The sequence below is a fragment of the Telmatherina bonti genome (assembly GCF_933228915.1).
Source record: "Telmatherina bonti genome assembly, chromosome: 13".
Taxonomy (NCBI): Eukaryota; Metazoa; Chordata; class Actinopteri; order Atheriniformes; family Telmatherinidae; genus Telmatherina; species Telmatherina bonti.
In genome coordinates this window covers 19,782,245-19,805,023 of record NC_136611.1, presented here as the reverse complement: position 1 = coordinate 19,805,023, position 22,779 = coordinate 19,782,245, and the positions used below count along the sequence as shown (strand labels likewise).

The 22,779-nt window shown below is 37.1% G+C and overlaps 1 protein-coding gene across 1 annotated transcript; it reads right to left on the bottom strand.

The window, feature by feature from the left end:
• Positions 1-3,512: 3,512 nt before the first annotated feature.
• Positions 3,513-21,914, bottom strand: LOC306764489 (sodium- and chloride-dependent GABA transporter ine; the record flags this gene model as incomplete). The annotated part of the gene is made up of 13 exons (XM_079251663.1): positions 3,513-3,617; positions 4,499-4,666; positions 4,740-4,840; positions 5,080-5,179; positions 5,284-5,424; positions 5,957-6,069; positions 8,266-8,390; positions 8,916-9,019; positions 13,103-13,237; positions 13,529-13,661; positions 14,740-14,950; positions 21,129-21,263; positions 21,695-21,914. The coding sequence occupies 13 exons, from the start codon at positions 21,912-21,914 to the stop codon at positions 3,513-3,515; spliced, it is 1,791 nt and encodes a 596-aa protein (XP_079107789.1).
• Positions 21,915-22,779: the final 865 nt, after the last annotated feature.

Here is a 22,779-nt window from a genome sequence, read left to right as displayed (position 1 = left end):
AATTGTGGCAACTTATTATTATCAAATATATCATTTGGACCTAAAAACGTTGAAAAAAGTTGTAACTAGGTGGAAAAGTTTTACTAACTTTCAAGACATTTGAACCCTTTTGCATGTATGTAAACATGTCAGATTGGCAGGTGACATCCTCTTCAAAATCATCTGTGCTCTCTAAGAACATGAAGAAAATGTGTTTTCACAATGGAAACCTCCAGTGAAACAAGATATGCTTTCATGATGGCGTGTTTATGGAGTGGTAAATGAGGTAAAAGTACTCTGGATGTAGTTTTTTATATTACTCCCAGCTCCACACCTAAGACTAGTATTGGTAATCGACCTTGATTTGTGCTCCCCTTATGTAATCAGCTTTCCTCTCAGAGACTAAAACCCTCAGACACACACTTAACACCTAACCCTTAAGACAGATGGAGTCCATCACTCCAAAAGTAAAAATCAAAAACAAATGACAAGTTTCCTCAAAGAGACATTTTTTCCCTCCATTCAAAGAATGTTAAGTGTGTCATACAGATTATTGCATTCATCAATTGATGATAAGTTATGCCTCAAATAAAGGCAAACAAGATCTGAGCGGGGATCAGACATGAGACTCAGTTGATTTAACTTATTGACTGGAACCAATAAATGCCTTTGCACCACACATCATGATTTAGAGAGCGACCCAATTGGCCTTTCACTGTTTATTTGTACTCAAAACCACTTCCCCTCCACTATGTCTGGCCTTTAATTTACTTCCTCTTGGGCTCCTCCATCTATTGTTATTGATCACACAGCACTCCCAGCACTAATTTAATGCCCATGATACATTCTGTCATGGGGAAAGCAAGAGAATATTGATTAATCTACAGTTCTACTGAGGCCTCTACTGAAGCATGCTATGACAAGGGAATAATTAACTTCAGAGAGCCTCTCAGAACACTGCATTCAGCACTGCTCTCTTATACTTGAAGTGTATGTGCAGTTAGATAATATGACACAAGCCAAGATCAGAACATCAGGAAAAGTATAGGTCTTTATTTGGGCATTGCCATTATGATGATTATCTTTGCAGCTATGCTGCCACCTGATGGCAATGACTGTGATAACATGAGAATGCGCTACATCATTTTGATGACTGGGCACAAATTAGACCTTTTTATTTTACAAAATAGACACCAAAAACCAAATAATGCCTGGTATTTGATTAAAAAGTTGTATGAGAAAGAAATAAAGAAACAAACAAAACACCAAAAAATTATGCCATTCGGTTCATTTACAACTACAGTTGACAAACCTTCAGCACGCACATCACCTGAACCCTTTTATCTCTCTGATTGGAATTCAGACTTTTCCCTCACACAAAGGAGGTCATTTATTAAAGCACGGTGCAATCCTAAAGCTCCAGTTAAAATAAATTATGTTTCCACCAGAATATATAAAACATGTGTTAATATGTTTTTTACATCTATTAATATGTTCACAACATTGTTGTGAAGTGGCGCTATACAAATAAAGTTTAATTGAATATAAGCACCTACAATGTAACAAGATGAAAAGCTTTTCAGAATGCAGACAGAAAGAAAATCAAACATTCACTTTCAACATTGGTATACCATTAACCTATTGTAGGCACAGGAAGTTTTACTCTTTTCCATTAACACCTTCTGAAATGATTTTTTTTTATATGAAAAAAATTAGGTTAAAGAAGTCCATTTTCCCCACCAGATCTCTTTAATTTAGACTCAGCAGCAAACAGTGTACCTGCTAGATATGGGCTTATTCTGTCTATTTGGCACCCCAAACCTGTTCTACAGGCTAAACTTTCACTGTCAACTCTAACTAATGATTCATTCAGGCAGTCTGCGTCAATGAATGTCAAACATTTCTGAGTTTTAACAAGGCTTTGATAACCACTGAGTACATGGAAGAAATTTCATGAATATATTTTATCACTTGTCTTTATTATACTTCTTTTAAAATTGTAGAGACTTTATTGAAACTCTAAAAATCAGTGAGAATTGAATGCAGTTGTAAGTCTGACATTTAAGCACAGCATAAAACAAGTAAATTGTGTTAAAGGGATTGCGATTCTACATCCATTTGACATCAGGCTCCTAGAAAAAAATGCGCTATTAGCTGCTGTGCTTGTATTGGTGTCATCCAATTAACGAGGACATAAACCAAATCTGATTTGAAACAAAACAATAAGATGACATCATGACATGTAAAAGTTGCTAAGGACTGTCTGAAAACTGCATTAAAAACACAGGCATAAAATTGCCAGTTTATGGACTATAAAGATGCAACCTCAATTCCAATTAAATCGTGGGACATTGTGTAAAATTTAAATAAAAACATACTACAAAATAACAGTGAGAATAGAAACCTTATTCCAGTTTAACCTGTTCACCTGTGGAATATTCCAAACTGGTGTTTCTGAGCATTCCTCAACTTTCCCAGTCTTCTGTTGCCCCTGTCCCAGCTTTTTAGGAACATCAAATTCAAAATGAATATTTCCAAAAACAAACAAACAAGTAAACCAAAATCAGTTTAAACATTAAATATCATCTCTTTGTAGTGTATTTAAGATTGCAAATCAATGTATCCAGTTTTATTTATGTCTTACACAAAGTCCCAACTTCATTGGAATTGAGGTTGTAAAACGGCCTCGACCTTGAATGAAAAAAGTCTCTTTGGCCCCACTGCAATGCAGTTGATCTAGAGATGTCCTTATCACCAGAGTTTGTAGATTTATTAAGAATTTTTTATAGGTATTTGAGTGACTGATCAATAGATTGATTTCAGCATTTTACACTTTGCAAACTCATCAACATTTACCTTGATAAAAAACACAGACAGAAAAAATATCACTACACATTTTTATCAAATTCAATAAGAAACAATCTACTAAATTTCAATATTTGGTTGAAATAAGCCGCCGTATAATCTGAACAGAACAGAATTGAACAAATGAGTCTTTTAACTCAGTAGTTTCCAACACGTTTTCCCTGACAATCCTATTCATGCAACTACCAAAAAGCTTGTTTCTCACTATAAATGTCGCATTATGGCTGATTCTTCTACTTTGATAAAACAAATTTAGGGGATTGTCTACATATCGCATTACTTTTCATTCCAAATAGAGACAAATCATTTGAACTGTGGTTTTTATCAGATATGTCTCATTATGGTTTTAAATTAGTGGTTTTGTTTATGTGCATTAAACACCCAAACGATAATAATAATAATAATAATAATAAAAATAAAAACTTAGGTGTGTACTCCTCATCTTGTTTTTGTGTGGACACGGCCTTAATTTAAATCACAGGACTCTGAGCAGTCAATGTCTCTGGGACCCCCTGTGCTTCCTGGGAAACCCCATTGGGGATCGATATGCAAATGAACTATAAATGTTTTTGGTATAAAGTTAGACAATCAGTAAAATAATATTTTAATGATCGAAACATAGGTCATGTCCTCCTGTGCCTTATCACATTAACCAGAAAGACAAAGTCTCATACTCTTGAAGTGGACAATTTTTCAGCCATTGAGTTTTGTTTTTCCAGCACTGGATCCACATCATCCAGGTCCACTGTTGGCGTAACGGCTGTTTTAAGTCTCTGAGGGTTAAAGAAGGCAAAGTATTTTCAGTTTTTTTTTTTCAAGAAAATCTATAATAAAGCTACAAGTTAAGGATGAGCTTGTTAAAAAACAAACAAAAACACAAAATTCTTGCACTTTCTGTTTGCAACCAAAAGAAAAAACACAACATTAATCTTATTTCCTGTACAAGCCACTTGGTCACAAAGTGATCTGATGAAATTTATTATTATATACTATAAGAAACATTTAATAGTATGAACCAGTCAACAGTCTTACTGGTCTCACAACTTCCCAGCACACCAATTTGTCAACAGTTACTGTACATAGTATTTATAATTAATTGTATATGAGTGGAGAAAACATAATTAAATTACTTCCTGTTTATGCAACTCATTAATTAATTTAGTTTCTATACCGCTTAGTCCAATTAAGGGTTGCAGGGAAGCTGGAGCCTATCCCAGCAATGATCAGGTGAGCGGCAGGGCACACCCTGGACAGGTCGCCAGTCCATCACAGAGGGACAAACAACCATTCACACTTTCATTCATTCATTCATTCATTCATTTTCCGAACCGCTTATTCCAATTCAGGGTCGCGGGGAAGCTGGAGCCTATCCCAGCCGGCTTTGGGCGACAGGCAGGGCACACCCTGGACAGGTCGCCAGTCCATCACAGAGGGACAAACAACCATTCACACTTACAGTCATTAATTTCTAAGGAGAATGTAGAGTAATCAATTAGCCTAACATGGGTATCTTTGGAGTGTGGGAGGAAGCCATGTGATCCAACATACCTACTTAATCAAGTATGACAGCTTGATGAGTTCAAAGCCTCAATCTTCATCATTTTTATGTCTCAGAAGTTGTTTAAATTCTCTGACTGAATGAATCTTTACTCACCTGAAGAAGAGTTCCTTTGTTGTTGTAGATCTCATGAATGACTCCAAGTGGAATCCACACCACAGAGACTAGTGAGATGCCCCAGCCCACCAACTGAGCCCAAAGTGGGTACAAGTAGTTACCATATTGAGGGGGAGTGTACTGAACAGTGCTGAAGGTCAGTATGGCCTATACAAAGAGAAGGACAGTCTTACACTAGGTTCATTGGAGATTTTTGTCCCATGCTTAAGACAGGACTCACCAGCATCAGTACAGGACAAACCAACAGCCAGCACAGGCGAAAAAAGAGATTTGGAGATTTGCCACGCATCTTCTTTACCATTAAGGAGAGCCGTGGCACACCTGACAGACAGAAAGAACTCTGATTTCAATTCTGCAACACACACATGTAATATACACTACCAGTCAAATGTTTGGACACACTTTCTCATTAAATCCAATGGGAAAGTGTGTCCAAACTTCTGACTGTTACTGTACTTGTTAGCATTTAATAGAGGTTTGTCATTAAACAAGATGAAAGTCCCTGTCAAGAGTTTTATGATTACCAGAAAGTCTGAATTTGAACTTATTCTGTGATTTACCAAAGATCCAGCATACAGCCACAACTTCAAAGAATGCCAGGAATATGAGGGAAACTACAGCACAGTAATGATCCATCAGCTGAAACACATAAATGCCTCCCTATAAAGCAGGGAGAGAAAGACTGAGTGGCAGCAGAAAGGAACTGTTGCTACATAGATCTTCAAATCTGACTCTCTACACAATGAAGATGTTTCTTACTTTACCTTGGTAACATGAGGAAGCCCCAAAACAAAGCCGACAGCACACACAGCCAGGGCTGTAAGCTCTTCTCTCTTTACGAAACGCAGGATTTTGGGTCCAAACTCATCCTTTATAAATGTCACACATACTTCCACGTTGGCAAACTGCAGGGCATAATGTGGAATTACTCTGACATGACAACGGTAATGCTGTATGTTATTTCTTTTTTGCCATTGAATATGTTTACGTATTTGTTTAAAGTGGTTATGTACAGTTTAAATGTTTCTAAACTTTAGTAACTGTCAACACATGATATACATAATATGAGTTATATTCATGTTAGCTATCTTAAGAAAAAAGTAGTTGTAACGACCCTATCAGATTAATCAAATCATATCAAAGATACTTTATTCTTCCTCGAAGGGAAATTAAGTCCATAAACCTCATTTCATGCTAATTTAAATGGCATAAGAAAACACATGTCAGATCCTTGGTAAATATATTACATTGACCCTTACAGAGCTTGACTGAAGAATAGCAGATAATTAACAGCAACCCAAATACATCAAGTTAACACAAAATATTTACATTTAGTTCAGTCTACAAGATTGTTTCTCACCTAATTAAAGCATTCAATTTAGATGGAAATTATTTCTATAACAAGTTTCTTATTCAGTGATGGAAGCAGATGTTTACCTGACTATCCAGGCCCAGACACAGCAGCATGATGAAGAATAGAGGGGTCCAGAGCTGAGAGACAGGCATGGTGGAAAGAGCCTCAGGGTATACAACAAACACCAAACCGGGACCTAAGACACAATATTGAATGTTTGGTAGTTTGGAGCAGGATGAAAGTTGTTTAGGCTTTATGGGAAAAATGTGTATATAAATAAAAGATGTATTATAATTTTATAACACTTTTTCGACATGGACATTTTGGCTACAAAGGTCACCAGAAGGTGCCAAATTTGAGGAGGGCACAAAACATATTTTTGGAGTATGATATTATAGTTATGACATTTTAAAGGTTACAACAATAAACCAATGTGAGAACAATTAGATCATATGAATCAGGAAAGATGTGATAAGAAATTAGCTGTCTTTAGCTGTAATGTAGCCTTGCTTTAACTTCAGTTATGCAGGAGACCCCTGCATTTAGATAAGTAGGTATTGGCAACTGATGGATGTTGTCCAGGAAAGTTGCAAAGTTGCCCTAGTTGTCTTTTAGCTGTTAATTGCAACCAAATGTAGCTTTTTGTGACATGGAATTAATATCTTCAATGTTGGCCATTTAAAATTATAACAATATTTACCCAAAAAACATCAAAACAAAACAACATTAATCCAGAATATATAATGTGTATATATGTGTCTATATATATATATATATATATATATATATATATATATATATATATATATATATATATATATATATATATATATATATATATATATATATATATATATATATATATATATATATGTATATATATATATATATATGTATATGTATATATAAAGTATTTTTCATTTTCATTTCATTTCATTTATATATATATATATATATATATATATATATATATATATATATATATATATATATATATATATATATGTAAACAGAATTTAAGACTGCATGTTTGTTTTTGCTGCCGTCTATCTGTTTGTTAGCAACTTTATGCAAAAACTATTGGACGGATTTTTTTCCATTTTGTTTTCTGAGAAATGGTCCTGGTCCAACTTAGATTCTATAAAATTTTAAGAGTAACCCAGATCACCATCTTGATCCAGGAATTTTTGAAAGACACTTTATTGTTGCAGGATAGGGCTATTTTCAGTTTAAATGCATGTGCACTACCAGTCAAAGGTTTGGACACACTTTTCCATTGGATTTAATGGATAAGTGTGTCCAAACCTTTGACTGGTAGTGTAACTCCACAATAAATGGTCAGAGTGACCAAGTCCAACAATTTATAATTACAGTGATCAGAATGCTCAATCAACCAAATACTTTGTATAACTGATAAATCACTGCCTGGTCTGTCTTCAGTTTCACACATTATTTGAACACTGAGGTTTGTTAATGAATTAATGTCTTGTTAGGCCTTACAGTTTTCTGTTAATGAGTTATAATATGAGCTTTGACATGGACGTGTGAATGCAAAATGGAAACTGCTTCAAACAATCGCTTCACACTCAACGGAAAGAGGGGAGCCAGACAGACACTGAGTTTGTTGCAGGAAACCACATTATGTGCAGGTTTGGTTCGTAAATAAGTTACCATGGTGACAGATTCAAAAATGAAAAGAAGCCTAAATTTTCAGACCCCAAAACTCAAGAGTTTCACTCATCACAGGGTTACTGAAAAGTGTTTCTGGAATAAATCTTTTCAGCTTCATAGCTAACCTCTGCACCGCAGAGAGCAGGGCTTTCAGGTGCTTTTTACCACCTTATATCAGACATGTCATCCCTCTTCCTGTTTTCTAATCCAGACTTAAACATGTTCCTGTCTAAAATTGCATACTCCATAAAACTTCAGTACACAACACTTTCTGATATTTATACTTGTTGAACTTTTATTTTATTTTATTTAATTTTGTGCTTCAATGAAACATTTACTTTTACAGACTGACTGGTACTTCTAATAAAAAAATAAAAATAATAAAAATAATAAAAAAAAAACTTCTCCCATACAGTCTATGAAGTGCAGCTTTCAAAATTCCCAAAGTTTAAATATTTATCCTCAAATAAACTGTCAAATGAGTCAGTCTAGATGTACAAATCTTGTAATCTGAGTCATGTTTTTCCACAGACAGAGGGGAAAAATTGTGAGGGAAAAGAACATAGCGAGTTCATACAACAACCTAGTGTTGGCTCTTTCTCCATTTTGGCACTATGAAGTTGTAATCTTACCCTCTCTGGTCTCATTTAGACTCTTCAAATAAAAAAAGACATACAAATCCACAAGATCGTACTGTTGCATTTCTTTCCACATTTCTTACCATCTGTAGCTATGTTGTCAACTGGTAAGTTATGTATATGAGCCATGTAGCCAATAGCTGAGAAAATCACAAAGCCACCCAGGATACTAGTGAATGAGTTGACAAATGAGACAATCAAGACATCCCTGCAGAAAAAAAGTAAAAAGAAAAAAGGACAAACGATGCACTGAGTTCACTTCTGATATGGAAAGAAAAATTTGTTAGATTATAAAGCAGTTATTTGCTTCTACAAAATGATGCTAACATCTTAATAAATGTAGACCAGTGTTTAAACACCCTCATACCTCCTTATTCTTTATAAAACTAGACATTCTTTACTGCCAACATACCAGTTTTCTCAGTTTTGGGAACATTTCATTATAAATTAATTTGATTATGAAAATTTATTATCCTTTTTGGTCAAGTGATGGATTTCATATCCCGTCGGTCAAGTGATTCAATTGCATGCACACAGAGGCACTACAATATGCTGTATTTCACATTAATTGTCCATCTTCTGACCTTTCTGCCACCTTGTCTGTGAAGTTTAAAAGCAGTGTACGTCTTTCATGATAAAAATAGTTACCTGACTTGATTTGTCCAATAAATTGGGCTCGAAAACCAAATACATGTTGAAACTTTTGAAAATGTAAAGAATATTGACTTTTTACCTGAGAAGATTGTTGTTGAATTTGTTGTAACTAGCCATTGAAATCATGGAGCCGAATGCTATCCCAAGTGAGTTAAAGACTTGGGCTGCTGCATTAACCCAAACCTGTGATGGAGACAAACAACGACACATGGAAAAATAATTATTGAAATTCCATTTAGTTTAGGTTTAAAACCACTTTTCATAGTTGTGTGAGTTGTTGGTTAAATCCCACAAGAGGTTTCTGTTATTGTTCATCTGTTTAATTGCACAGTCCCAGTTGGACAGAAGAATATCAAACACCCAATTGTCAGAGTAAAATTTCTCAATGAACTACAGACACTCAGATCAGTGAGACGACACAAAGGTTTTACTTGAAAGGAGTTCACACAATCCAGCAGACAAACCAGTCCCAGCCACTGGACAAAGTGAACTAACATTTAGCTTAGAATGACATTCCTACGTCCCCTCTTCCTTGGGTGTACTCGTGGCAGGGAAGGCAGGGTTGGTGCCTTCCCGGGAGTCGGGGATGGAGCACTACTGGCAGCTGTCTGCCCTGGGCGAGGCTTAGGGCCGCATGCTGGGTTGGAGGGGACTCTGGCTGGATGCATGTGTGTGTGTGGGAGTGTGAATGTAGAGAGACCAGGCCTGTAATCCCCTGGCTCGATTGGGCTGTCGCTGGGGGTAGGGGGGAGAGTTGTTGGAGAGGGTATGGGAGGAAGGGGGGGTTGAGATGGTGGAGCTTGGGAGGGAGTGGGAGGGTTGGAGGGGAAGTGGGGGGTATCGTTTGTGGGTGGTGGAAGGGAGGAAGAGGGAAGGTTGGGGGGGGGTGAAGCTTGGGGGGTTTGGTTGGGGGGGTTGTTGGAGGGGGGGTATGGTTGTTGGGTGGGAGGTGGGAGGGAGAATTGGTGGGAGGCAGAGGGAGGGTGGGGTGGTGGGTTTTGGGAGGGAGAGGGAGGGTCAAGGATAGGAGGGAGGGGGGATGGCAGGGAGAGGGAGGGTCAGGGGGGTAGGAGGGAGTGGGGATTTGAGGGTTGGGGAGGTAGTGCTTGTGTGGGAAAAGGAGGGTCGTGGGGAGGGTCGGTGGGAGGGTGGGCTACGGACATGTTTTTGTCTTTGGGGTTCCCGCCCCTGGTATTGTGGTGGCACTGGCCTGCGAGGGTTTTGCTCTGGACGGGCTGGGCCCACTGGGTCTTGGTCGGGGCACTGCTGGGGGCCATGGGTGGTCCTGGGCCCTGTGGTGTGCTGGCTCTCCGTGCGGCCTGTGCTTCGGCGCCGAGTGCCCGCCGGGCCTGCTTGCCGTCACCCTGTGCGACTCGGTGCCTTTGCCTCGTTGCGCCGGGGGGCGCCTGCCTGGGGGCTTCCTCTGCTGTGGACTTAGAGCACGGCAGCTGCCACTGCTTTGGCTGCCTGGACTTTGTGTTTGGTGAGCCTGGGCCCTTGGGGCCTCGGGCTCCTCCCCTACGAATCAGGTCATGGTCGCGCTCACCTTACAAGCATTCAGCTTATTTTCATTGCATGATTACAAGTTGAACACTCAAACACTGTGCATGCCCACAAGGTCTGGTAAAGATATGGTGCACAGATTGCTGTTCTGTATGCTAAGTTGCTGGACAGGACAGGTTGAAAAACAATAATAATGTGTATATATATATATATATATATATATATATATATATATATATATATATATATATATATATATATAGTGATTAAAACTTCTACAACCGGTATTCTCCTCAAGCCATTCTGAACATCTGTCTTCGCCAGCAGGGATCCTCAAACCAAGGCCTCAAGGACTGGAGTCCTGTGATTTTTCCAAGCATCCCAGCTGCAACACACCTGATTCAAATCAATGTGCATTTAGTAGACATATGCAGGGTTGTCTGAGTCTGATGTGTTCCATCAGGGACACAAGGAAAATCTGCAGGACCCTGGGCCTTGGGGACCAGGATTGGGGATTCCTGCTCTACAGAGGCTCACACTATCATAACTACAAGATTTTTTCCATCATCAATGCACTGCCCAGGATAGATCTCTGCAGACAGTCACACTCTGCATACAGACATTTAAAACTTCCCCTGTCTGGTAGACGCTACAGAGCACTGTACACCAAAACCACCAAACACCGAGCCATTACTATAATGAACAATAATGCACAGTGAGGCACATACATATACGACCTCAACTGGTCAATACTTCGTAAATATTATGCTGATATGTTTATATTTATATTACCTCCATTTGTTATTTTAATAACTTATTTATCTGTTACTTTTGTACTGTGAACAAAATTCACTAAAGTCAAATTCCTTGTTTTAATTAACAGACTTGGCAAAAAAAAAAAAAAAAAAAAAAAAAAAAAAAGTGATTCTGGAAATACAACCTATACATACAGCACAACCAAAAAGTGTTCAGTAGGGTTAAAGTCTGGACCCACAGAAGGTTATTCCATCTTCTCCACTCCCAAACTCTGGAGGTACTCTGTGGTTAACTCAGCTCTATGTCCCAAATTCTAGACCTATGGGTGCGCCACTGGCTCCAAAATATCATTCTATTATGTCTGTCAATCACTTAAGTTAAGTACATCTGTGACTAGAACACATCTTGCAGCTCTTGAATCTCAAAACCAGAGTAAACAGCAGCAGGAGGATATTACAGGGGACACTACTCACATGTTTAACTGTGTTTCTGTGTGAAGCACAGTCCTTTCAAGTGAAACCTTGTTGTAAAGGTGATGAGGTGTCTGATTCTCAGTGTTACATCAGCATGATGACCAGATTTAGGTTCATAATTAACATCAGCTGTCCTGGTCTGTTTTTCTTCATTTTATATGACCTCTGAGCTCCAGATGTAGACAGTGGTATACATCTCTTGTATGCAAGTCTCATGATAGGTCCAGCTATGAACTTAGGAAGGTCTGTCTGTGTTCAAAATAAAGGAGCTCACATCGATGTTCATTGAGATTTTACACAACTGACTTTAGGAGTCCTCACACACTCTGGAAATCTGTTTGAAATGCAAGATGTTTTGTAATAAACCTTTTTATTGTTCATCAAGCTGGTGTCTGCAGCTTTTTTAACCTCCAAACCATCTTTCCCATATCACATGCCTCAGGTAATACACGTCAGTGAATAATTGTACTTTCTAATGATGTATAATATAACAACAACTGGTGTTATTAAAGACGAGAAATAACTGACCAAACAAAAATATCATTGTGTTTTGTGTTAAGTTTATATTCTTTTACAGAGAAAAAAAAACTTTGTGCAGAATCAAGTAATATCTATTGGCGAAGATTCAGACTACAACCGGCTAAATGCTCCTCTATGCAAGTTTAGGTATAAATGTTATCCTGGAATGAGGCCACAAAATCTTGAAACAAAAATTCTCTTTGGGGCATCCTAACGAATTCACTGATTTTATTACTAACATGTCCCCTCCCCTATTTCTTCTTCCATCTCTGGATTTTTAGTGATTTCTAAGTTTGAACAGATGCTGTGAGAAGAGTTGCATCAAAAATATACAGAAAACAAAACCAACAACAACAAAAAGAGAATTTCTTCATCTCTGATAAGTCTGGTATTGTCTATGATAAAGGTATAGTGCGTAAGAATTACTAACATCTAGTGGTAAAGATTGGCAAAGCAACAATTTTAAATGTCAAGAGTGCTTGTAATGGACAGCAATCATCAGTGGCCAAAATTCTTCCTGAAAAAATCAAGTTTCCATCTGTCAGTGGATCCAGTAAACTCCACTGGATCCAGCAATAACTCACTACAGTTAACTACTTCAAAATTATGGAAATGTGTACTATCTTTATCTATGTTATGCATTCACTCATTACCAGTCCAAAATGGTCCTTTATCCTCCAAAATGGTGTTCAAGCACCCATTCAACACAGGTTTGTCCGTTCAAGACACCACTGTAAATATGATGCTACACATGTATCTGGACCAACAGCAAGTAGATACAAATAGCTCGCTCTTAGATAATAAAAACATTAATTACTTTAGTGACGTGATTAAATACCAGTAGAATTAGTTTTATAATTGATTTTTCTGTCATTGACCTTTGATTTTGTTACATGTTGTACCTTCAACCTGCTGCATGAGATAATGATTAATGTTTGTTTGATACCGGGAGCCAAAGTAGGCTAACCATAAATTGTCCTACTTTTTGCTGTTTCTCCATTGTAAACAGTCTCACCTTCACTTCAAACAGTTTACTCCAGACAGGTGTCACAAAGTAGAGGATGCCGTTCTTGGCTCCAGGCAGCTGCACATTATTGATAAGCAGGGCAAACAGGATGAAGTAGGGGAAAACAGCTGTGAAATACACAACCTAAATGACAAAAAGAGGGGAAAGCTCATGACACAACAATAAGTGTGTTTTGTTGAGTTGATGAAGCTGCCTTTGGAATGAATACACACTTGGTGTATTAAAATTTCTGTTCAGCAAAAATGTGAGTAAGTGTAAGTAAGTTTGACACCGCTGAGGTTTTTTACTTTAACTGTTAAGAAAATGTCTGAGACAACACAATAAATTGCCAAACAAGGCATACACAGTATTTGCTATCTTGACCATTATAGCCCACATGCACAAGCTGGCAGAAAAAACAACCACATTTCTGACCTTGCCAGTTGACTTCACTCCTTTAAATATGCATAAATAGATGATGACCCATGATATGAGAAGATAGCCTGACAGTTCCCAGTGGAGGCCACCAACTTCCTCGATGCTGTTGGTCTTCTCCAGAAGTTTGTGACTGAAAGAAATGGAAAAAGAAATTGTCTTTAAATTACCTTATTTGTTTGGTAGATTCACCTTAAAACTGTAGATGTTGGGACAAGAACTAGCAACTTTTCAACTTGAGGGCAACCACTCTACCCAATGACATAATGCTGCTCCAGTGTGGCAGTCGGTCAGGATTTAATGGTTTCGGGCACCTGAGAATTGAGCATGTGACATCCAAAAGCCTCTGATTAAATGCATAATGGTGAAATTAGTTGTAAAAATGTTTGATATTTTAATTTATGTGTGGCCAAATGGAGATCGTTTCCAATCAAATCTTTTGTATAGCACATTATAATAAAATTTAAAAAAAACACACTGTTGCTAATGGGCTGTACAAGTGTGAAGTGATGATTTGCATGCTTACAACCCAACATCCCACACAGATTCCACACAGTCCACAAATATTGTTGAAACAACTATTTAAACCTTGTGACATGGTGTATAACCCTGTTGGGAGTTACCATGTGAAGATGGGTACTCAGTGTTCAAAAAGGGATGAACATGGTCAGAAACAATACCCTTGTGGGCTTTGCTGTAAATGATGTCAAGTTAGTTTTAAGGGCTGTAAAGTGTGCCAGGAACACATCCCGCACACCATTATAACACCACCACAAGCCTGTACTGTTTATACAAGTTAGGGTAAATTCATGCTGTTTTGCTGCAAATTCTGATCCTACCAAGTGAATATCACAGCTGAAATAACCATACCATGTTTAAACCACTTAAATCCCCATTCTGATGGGGAGTCTGAACTTCAGCTAATCTTTTTGACCATGTGTACATGTATTAAGCTGCAGCCAAACAATTGGCTCATTACTTATTTGCATGAACAAGCAACTGGGTAGTTATTTCCAATAAACTGGCCAGTGAGTACATATGGGAACAAATCATTTCAATAAACTAAAATAGTCAGATCAAGAAAAATTTAAGCAAAACATGTGATTGTAATGAGTGACACTCATAAGAAATGGAACTCATACAGTAACAGCATACTGTGTGTAGATAAACATTATTGTCCTGCAGCTGAAAAAGCAGAGTTGGCTTCTTACTCAAAGAATTGTTGGCTTGAAGACTGAAGGTGGGTGGCGTTGCCAGAGAAACCACTGGAACAACCTCCGACCGCATTCCAAGTGTTGTTGCAGGATGACCAGGGGAGAGTGGCTCCGAATGAGTTGAACAAATAGAAAAGGGCCCAGCTCATGAGCACATTGTAGTATGTAGAGAATACAACAGAGATGACAACTGTGGCCAGACCAACACCTGTGGAGTAACATGGGAGAGGAGGGCATAAAGTGAGAGACAACTCTGCAGATGTCACGCCATCTGTGGGGAAAACAACCATCACTTTAGTAATCATTATTAGCTCAATGCATTACTTTGTTTCAATAATATGGTTTCAGGATAACAGAAGCAGATGTCTATATCTCATGCAGCGATAGATGCTAGATAAGAACCAGCATCATGCAGCCAAACTCGACCACAGACGAGAAGAATTCCTCAGCTGTGGATCTGAAATTCCACTGTGGCTGCTGAATCTAACAGACCTTTCATGAAATGAGTCAAGGTAAGATCAAAGTCCACAAACAGAAGTGAGTTAGTCAGTCTTTTAACACCTGTGGATTATATCTGGGTGTATCAGATTTCTGTATGAATGCAAGTACCTTGTTTTTCTCTCACCTGCATTCTTGGAAAATTCTGATAAATTACTGAGCCTAGCATCTAAAGTCTGAGAGCCAAATTGTCTATAATTCATAAAAATGACCTACAACATACTTCAATTTTCTAAAATGTTGATCTTAAAGGTGGAGTATGTCAGATTTTCAATATTTTCAAAATAAATTAACTAATAAAATAACTACAATCATAATTTTTTTTTTTAAACATGTAAGTTCCAGTCTGTGCATATTTGATGTGTTATTAAATTACAAGTTTAATTAATGACAAAGACCTTTCTTAAATGTTTGCCTACCAGTAAAAAAAAAAAGGGCTTTTTTGTCATTAATTAAACTTCTAATTATGATTGTAGTTATTTTATTAGTTAATTTATTTAGAAAATATTGAAAATCTTACATACTCCACCTTTAAAAGCCAAAGGAAATCAAAAGACAAATATGATACCTGGTTTTTTTTCCAATTTGAAAAATAATACAAAAGGTGAAAAAAGTGTGCGAAGTTGTAGTATTAGTGTTTCATTTGAAGGTGACGTTATAGGAAGATGTTTTTTTAATCAAAAAGGAATTTGCTCAACTTTGATCCTTGAACACATGACTGTCTCAGTTTCTAATCACAATCAGTAAGGATTTCAGACAGCCCATAAAAAAAAAAAACTGGCTGATGCGCATTAAGCTGGAAAAGCCTCAATAATCATCTAAAGTGTTCAGCTTCCATCAGTCCACAGTCAGGTGAATAAATAAAATTCAATACGCAATCCAATAATGCTATCCAATAATATTGTCATTCTTCCCAGTCAACCAACACAGATCACTCTGGATGAAAGGTAAGTGAAGTGTGCAAGGTTAAAAAAAAAGTACTCATGTTAACTTTCTAAGCAGCTAAAACTCTTATTGGCCTCCATTAATGTTCAATAGTCCTGTTAAAACAAGTTATGTGCACAGCAGTACAACAAGGACAGAGTCACTGCTTTTCAAAATAAATATTGCACACTATTTTGAGATGTCAATGAACTTGATGTAAAAAAAAGTGGGTCATGCAACACAGGAGCTGTCCTGAAAACACAAATAATCTTATCAAATAATGGTTATATAAGTGTTTTGTAATATGGAAGGTAAAGTCCTGACCTTGATGCAATAAAGCTGTTTGGGGGAACTTTATTAAGAAACCCCCAAAAAATCCACAGACTTCAGAACTTTTAGCCTGTTATAAACACAGGAGTGGGCTACAAATTATCCAGGCTGATGTTTAGTAAACATTTATTGTAAACATTTTGCTGAAGTTCTCGCTGCGCAAAAGGTCATTCTATGCTGAGAGCAAAAGTTCATGGGCACAGATATGTTGGATACTTTTCCTCAATTAATAAATTACTTGTTTTATTTCTTCAATATCATACAGAACTTTAGAAGTTTCCAATGATGAAATTTCTCAGATTGAGATCAAACTTCTCAACAAGTGCTTGGGAGGAAAAAAAGAGAAAATTATTCTTTCCCACTGTTACCAAAAAAACAAGTTTTAATAAAACATTTTCCTGCACATTGTAGAAGCTGGAATGCCATGCACCAATGGTTGCTTTTCTTTGTCCTGTATCATGAAAGGATGAGCAGCTGAAAAACAGTCCTGATTCAACATAACAACGGAGCCAGAGGAAACCAGCACTGATCTCCAGGATCAACTAAAACCTCTTTGGATGGTCCATGTTAAGCACTACTTCCTTTGCTATTGTCTGCTTGTCTCTTTCACTTCACTCATCTATCATAGTTGTGTTGCGGAAAAAAGTGTGTCAATGATGAGAAGTCTGGTTCTGAAGTGAAAAGATTACAAAGCTTACAGAACAGAAAATAAAGGACAGAGTAATACAAATTGCAATTTGTAGAGACAGTTCAGAGGTTCGACAATAGAAGTCTGAAAATGCTCTAACTGAGTTTCAGACTAAACCATCCTTTTACCCTCGCATAAAGGCGCCAGTTGCCTGCCCTAAACGTATGTTATTCTAAACAAGAATGGACTGTTTTGGTTAATCAGATCACAGAGTGCAGACATCTCAAGGCCTTAGCATTATATATGTCTGTAAAGACAATGAGCAGACACTGCGTAACTAGAATTACGTCCTTAGGTTCAGCATGACCTCTTCAGACTCACAATAAGAATCAGAAATTAATATATGCTAAGTATTATGAAATATATGAAAACCTAAGCTCAAACGTGACATTTCCACAACAGTTGACTGCTTCACTTTTCAGCAAACAACTCTCTTAACAGACACCTCGTTTCAAACTGTCAAACAAATTACTCTGCTGGGTGGAAAAAAACGACAAAAGACAAAATGTAGTTATGTATCTGGTTCATCCAGTCGTTTTTGTCTCACCTGTCCATGAACAACTTGCATGTAAAAAATGAGACAACCAAGAAAGTTTTGAATGGAAAAAAACTAACCAGATTTTCTACATCTGAGCAAAACAATCTTGAGCTTTTTTTTTGCTGGTTTGTGATATTTTTGGAGGCCTCAACCAGTGAGCACATATCACAGTAAACTGCAAGCGACTTGCACAGGGAAATCATTCAGAAGAACATACAGAGAAAAACTACCTGCTTTTGGCCCTTGTTTAGCACAGAGGATTAACCAGGGAGAAATGAGCGATAAATCAAGTGAAGGACCCAAACGTTTTGACCGGGTAGATTATCTCTGTTATTAAAGAGATAAGAAAACTATGGAGAAAAATCTCAAGTTAGAATCAGACAGAAAGCATTTTCATGTCATACCCACATGTAGTGATTGCTGATGGCTGGGTTCTTGTTTGACTAGTGACCTAGAGACGATGAGCCACTATGAGGTGTGGATATAAATTATAGGGCAAATTCCATTTAATTTTCATGAAGAAATTTGTTACATTGCTCCACTACGACTACAAACTGCCTTCTCTTCCACTTGTTAATGTAAGCAAAAAGATGAAAACAGCATGTTTTTTTTAATGAGTAGGAAAGAGGCAATAATTAGATTTATGATCAAAAACTCAGCTTCACTGAAAATGCTGAGTGTGTTTTGGCCACAGTTGCAGGCTCTTGTTTTTGGCCTTTTCCAAAAAATGATTTAAAATATCTCTTATCAGAAGGTTGGTAGAAGTTTTCTTCATTGAAATTGTTTCAAAGCCACACCATGGATGTAACATCAGTGTCCTAATTACTTCTTATTTTTACAGCACTTTAAAAGGAAATCCATAAAGACACTGATTCAGTTTTTGTAATTTCATTTAACAAGTTCTCATCCATCAACAAGTGAAAACTGTTTGTTTTTCAAAGAAAAAAAGCAAACATATAACTCTAAAGGATTCACACCTTAATTTTAGCCAAATACATTTTTGAATGTTGATTAGGATCTAAAGCATCAAACAAATAAACATTCATTTAACTGATGTGGTCCATTAGTTCTTGTGGATTTTTACCCCTTTATGTTTCATGTGGTCAAAATCTTAGAGAAGCTAAAAACCTTAACATTTGTGTAAAAGTCACGTTTTTTTTAATATATTTATTTATATATTGTTGTTGTTATTTTTTATACTTATAAGTGTATATCCTGTAAAGTTGGCCCTCTGTATTCATCAGTGATTATAATAATAGTCCGTTCATGGACATTCCTTTTACAATCTTTGTGTATGTTGTTTTTATAAAATATAAAGACTTGTAGAGCTTATAAGCTTCTTTTAAAGGGGTGGCAAAGATAACAAGCAAAACTGCAACGATGTCATGTAAACTAGGGTGGGATTATTCTGTTTGTTCTGTGTTGCACAAGTCTGGTGATTTGTTTCAGTCATTGAACATTGGCAGAGGACTTTTCTGTTTGGATAAGCATGAGTTGTTCCTGTTTTCAGTGTGTCTCGTACAAAATAAGGCCACTTCTTTAACCAATGTGACTTTTAGACTGACTTTTTAAAACAATGACAGGGAAAATCAAGAAGACCTACTGCCCTTTGTGCTGTGATGAACTGTAAAGACAGCAGTGCTGTTTGACTTTAGTCAGTGAGTCATTTCATGGATTGTGTTTTCTGTTCTAAAAACCTCAGGACCAAATATTAGTCTACTTATGTTAGTTCTTGTCTGCAGATTTTTTTTAGTTAACAAAGTGTTTCACAAATTTAAGCAAATCACATCCTCCCAAACAGATCTCATTTTGACAGCACCAGATCCACCCGGAGAGATACTCTTCAACAAAAATAGATATTGTTAATATGAAATACACACTTGCTTCTCTGTAGTATCTGATAAAAAAAAATAAAATCAGAATATTTATGACATTTTCTATTATTAATCTGAAACCTCCCCCTTTCTAAAAATAGTTGTTTACATTATGCATAAATTGACTGCGGTCTTTAGGACAGATAATTAATAAATATTTGTATATTCCAATGAATATTAAACTAGGAATATTCCACAATAATAATATAGATTAAAAAAAGACATTTTGTATAATAAATTATTCTTACTTGATGTTTACAGTTTCTAAAAAAGCTTAATGGATAACTGCACCTATTATTTTGTCCTGTGGTGCAATAAACCTCTTACAGGAAGTTTTATTTGTAGGTCTTAAAATGAGCACATTAATTGTTTCATTTAAAGGTCAGTAAATAAATGTGAGCTTTATTTGCATGCAAAGCTTAACTTTGTATACACACTCAAAAACAGAGGTACCAGCTTGTACCTAAAAAGGTACAAATGCTTGTCGCTGGGGGTGTACTCTTTTGAGAGACATTTCTGTACCCTTCAGTTCAGGTCTATTTTTGTACCTTATCAAGTTCAACCTCACCTTATCAAGTCATGTTTTTTTATGTTTTCACAGCATGAGGCCTGGTTCATGCAACTTAGCAATATTATCTTATCTTTATCTAGAAATAATCTTCAAAAACTCAAAATACTGACCAGCCATTCACTTAGTTTGCAGCATCTGACCTTCATTGTCTGGTGTAGTAAATGACTGTTAAGTAGTACTACTGTCATCACTCAACTCTGCTCTAGTTTGTAACATTACAGCCATTAACATTACATTTTTCAATGCTGCAGGTACCCTTATGGTCGAAATGGTACAAATTTGTACTTTATGTCACTTTGAACCCTTTTTCGTACTCTGAAGGTGTGCTTCTGGTCTCTTAAAGACCAGTATTGTACTTTTGAGAGAACATTTCTTTAAAATGTACCTATAGGTACAGAAATGTCCTTATCTTGTACCTCTATTTTTGAGAGTGTACAGGTTCCAGTGATGTCTTGCCCTAGCATGACCTACCAGACCCCTCAGGACATCTCGATCTGGTCTTTCAAATGCCAGAGTCAGAACCAGACATGGAGAAGCTGCATTCAGCTTCTATACTCCACTTGTCTGGAAAAAAAACTCCTAAAAAGCCTCAAATCAACTGAACATAGTTTAATTAAAACCAGGTTAAAAACTCACCTGTTCCCAATTGTATTTCAAGTCCAAATCTGCACTGTCTTTTAAGCTTTTCTTTTAACTTAATTGTGGTTTTAATAGTTTTTTTTAATCTAATGTTCATTCCATGTCTTTTCTCTCCTGTTTGTAATTTGAATTTTTTTCTTATTTTCTAATGTTTTAATGTCTCTGTACAGCACTTTGAATCACCACGTTGTTGAATTGTGCTATACAAATAAACTTTCCTTGCCTTCCAAAAGCAAAATAGATGGAAATAGTGTGATAGCACCTCATCCAGTTTTCATCTTCATCACAAACGAGAAGCCTTAGTTTTTTTGAAGAGTAACTCACCTTTTAACAAGGGACAGATTTTGGCGAGAGCATGCACAGGCCCTAAGCTAGTATACTGCCCAATGATAAACTCCATGAAGAGAAGAGGAATGCCACACAGGAACACCATGATGAAGTAAGGGATTATAAAGGCACCTGAAGCAGAAAATTGGAAAAGGTCAGCATTGTTCTGGGAAACTCCTGAACATATATGATATTCCTATTCCATATCACTCTATTTAGGGTTAAAAAAAAAAAAAAAAACGGATGCAAGCGTATCATCTTTATTATATGCAAGTAAAAGACCATTTAAAAGACATGGGTACAAAAATTTTCAATTACATCAGTTGATTATGTATTTTTTACAAACTTCTTTTTGTACTAGTTTAAAGCACCGGCCACGTGGTAATTCACATAAGTTAAATTACAGTCATATAATTAAAAAGATACTTTTAAAACTCAATCTAAAGCCAGAACAGCGCTTTTACTTTCCAGAAGTAAGAACAAAAACATGATGAAGACAACGACAAGTCAATGGGCTTGAATGGGCATCTAGTCTACAGCTCTGTCATCTTCGACAGTCTTACCTCCGCCGCTACTGTAGCACAGATAAGGAAACCTCCAGACATTGCCGAGGCCCACTGCGTACCCCACCGAAGCCAGTATGAACTCCAGCTGCCCGCTCCATGTGGGTCTCTTCGCCTCTTGATCCGCGGTCCTCTCGGCGAGTACTTTGGCATCTAAAGCTCGTAGATCTCGATCTCTGTCATCACAGAGGGGCTTCAAGTTTCCTGCATCAGCCTCCATTAAGCTTATAGACTGTAGTTATGTGATTGGATTTTTTTAAAGGTTGAAATGCTCTCTATAATCTGTTACAGCGATTCATTAACCTGACTGAATGCCACTAAACGAAATAATGTGTGGTTGGAAAATAACCTCCACACCGACAGTGGCTGTTGGCTTCCTGAATACAGTGATTTAACAGTCTCGTGCAAAGACACCGGAACGTAAAAATGCCAAGCGACTGTTCTGCGTTCACATAAAGTCGGTGTAGGTGATGTGACATAACCTATTCCTTCAGCACCAGCCGGCTGCTTTAAACAGGAGCGTGCGGAGCGTGCGGTGGAAGAAGGTCATGTGATCTGTTGAGTCCAGGTTTACCCTGTTATAGAGTGGTGCTCATATCAGGGTAAGAAGAAAGGCAGATAAAGTTACTAAACCATCATGCTTAGTGTCTATTGTACAAGCTTGTGACGACAGTGCTGTGATCTCTGGGGTCGCTGCAGTTGGCAAGGTCTAAATTCACCAGTGTCAGCTTACAACCTGAATATATTAAATGACCAGGTGATTCTATGAATGGATGTTTTTCTTCTGTACTGACACAGGCATATTTTAACATAACTGGTCCTTTTATGAAAGAAAGAAGCAAGAATGGTTCAGGACCATTAGACATCATTTTCATTAATGGATTGGCCACCACACATAGTCCAGAACTTAATGACACGGAGACTCTTAAGTTGAAAAACGAATGTAACTTTTTAAACCAGTGTATAGTTTCTACACTTTTATAGTTTATTTGGGTTTTTTTCTTCGTTTAAAAAACGCATAGAAAAAAAACAATCAGATTTTAGGGGTGCTTAGCTTTAGTCCAAGAGGGCTTAAGCACCCCAAA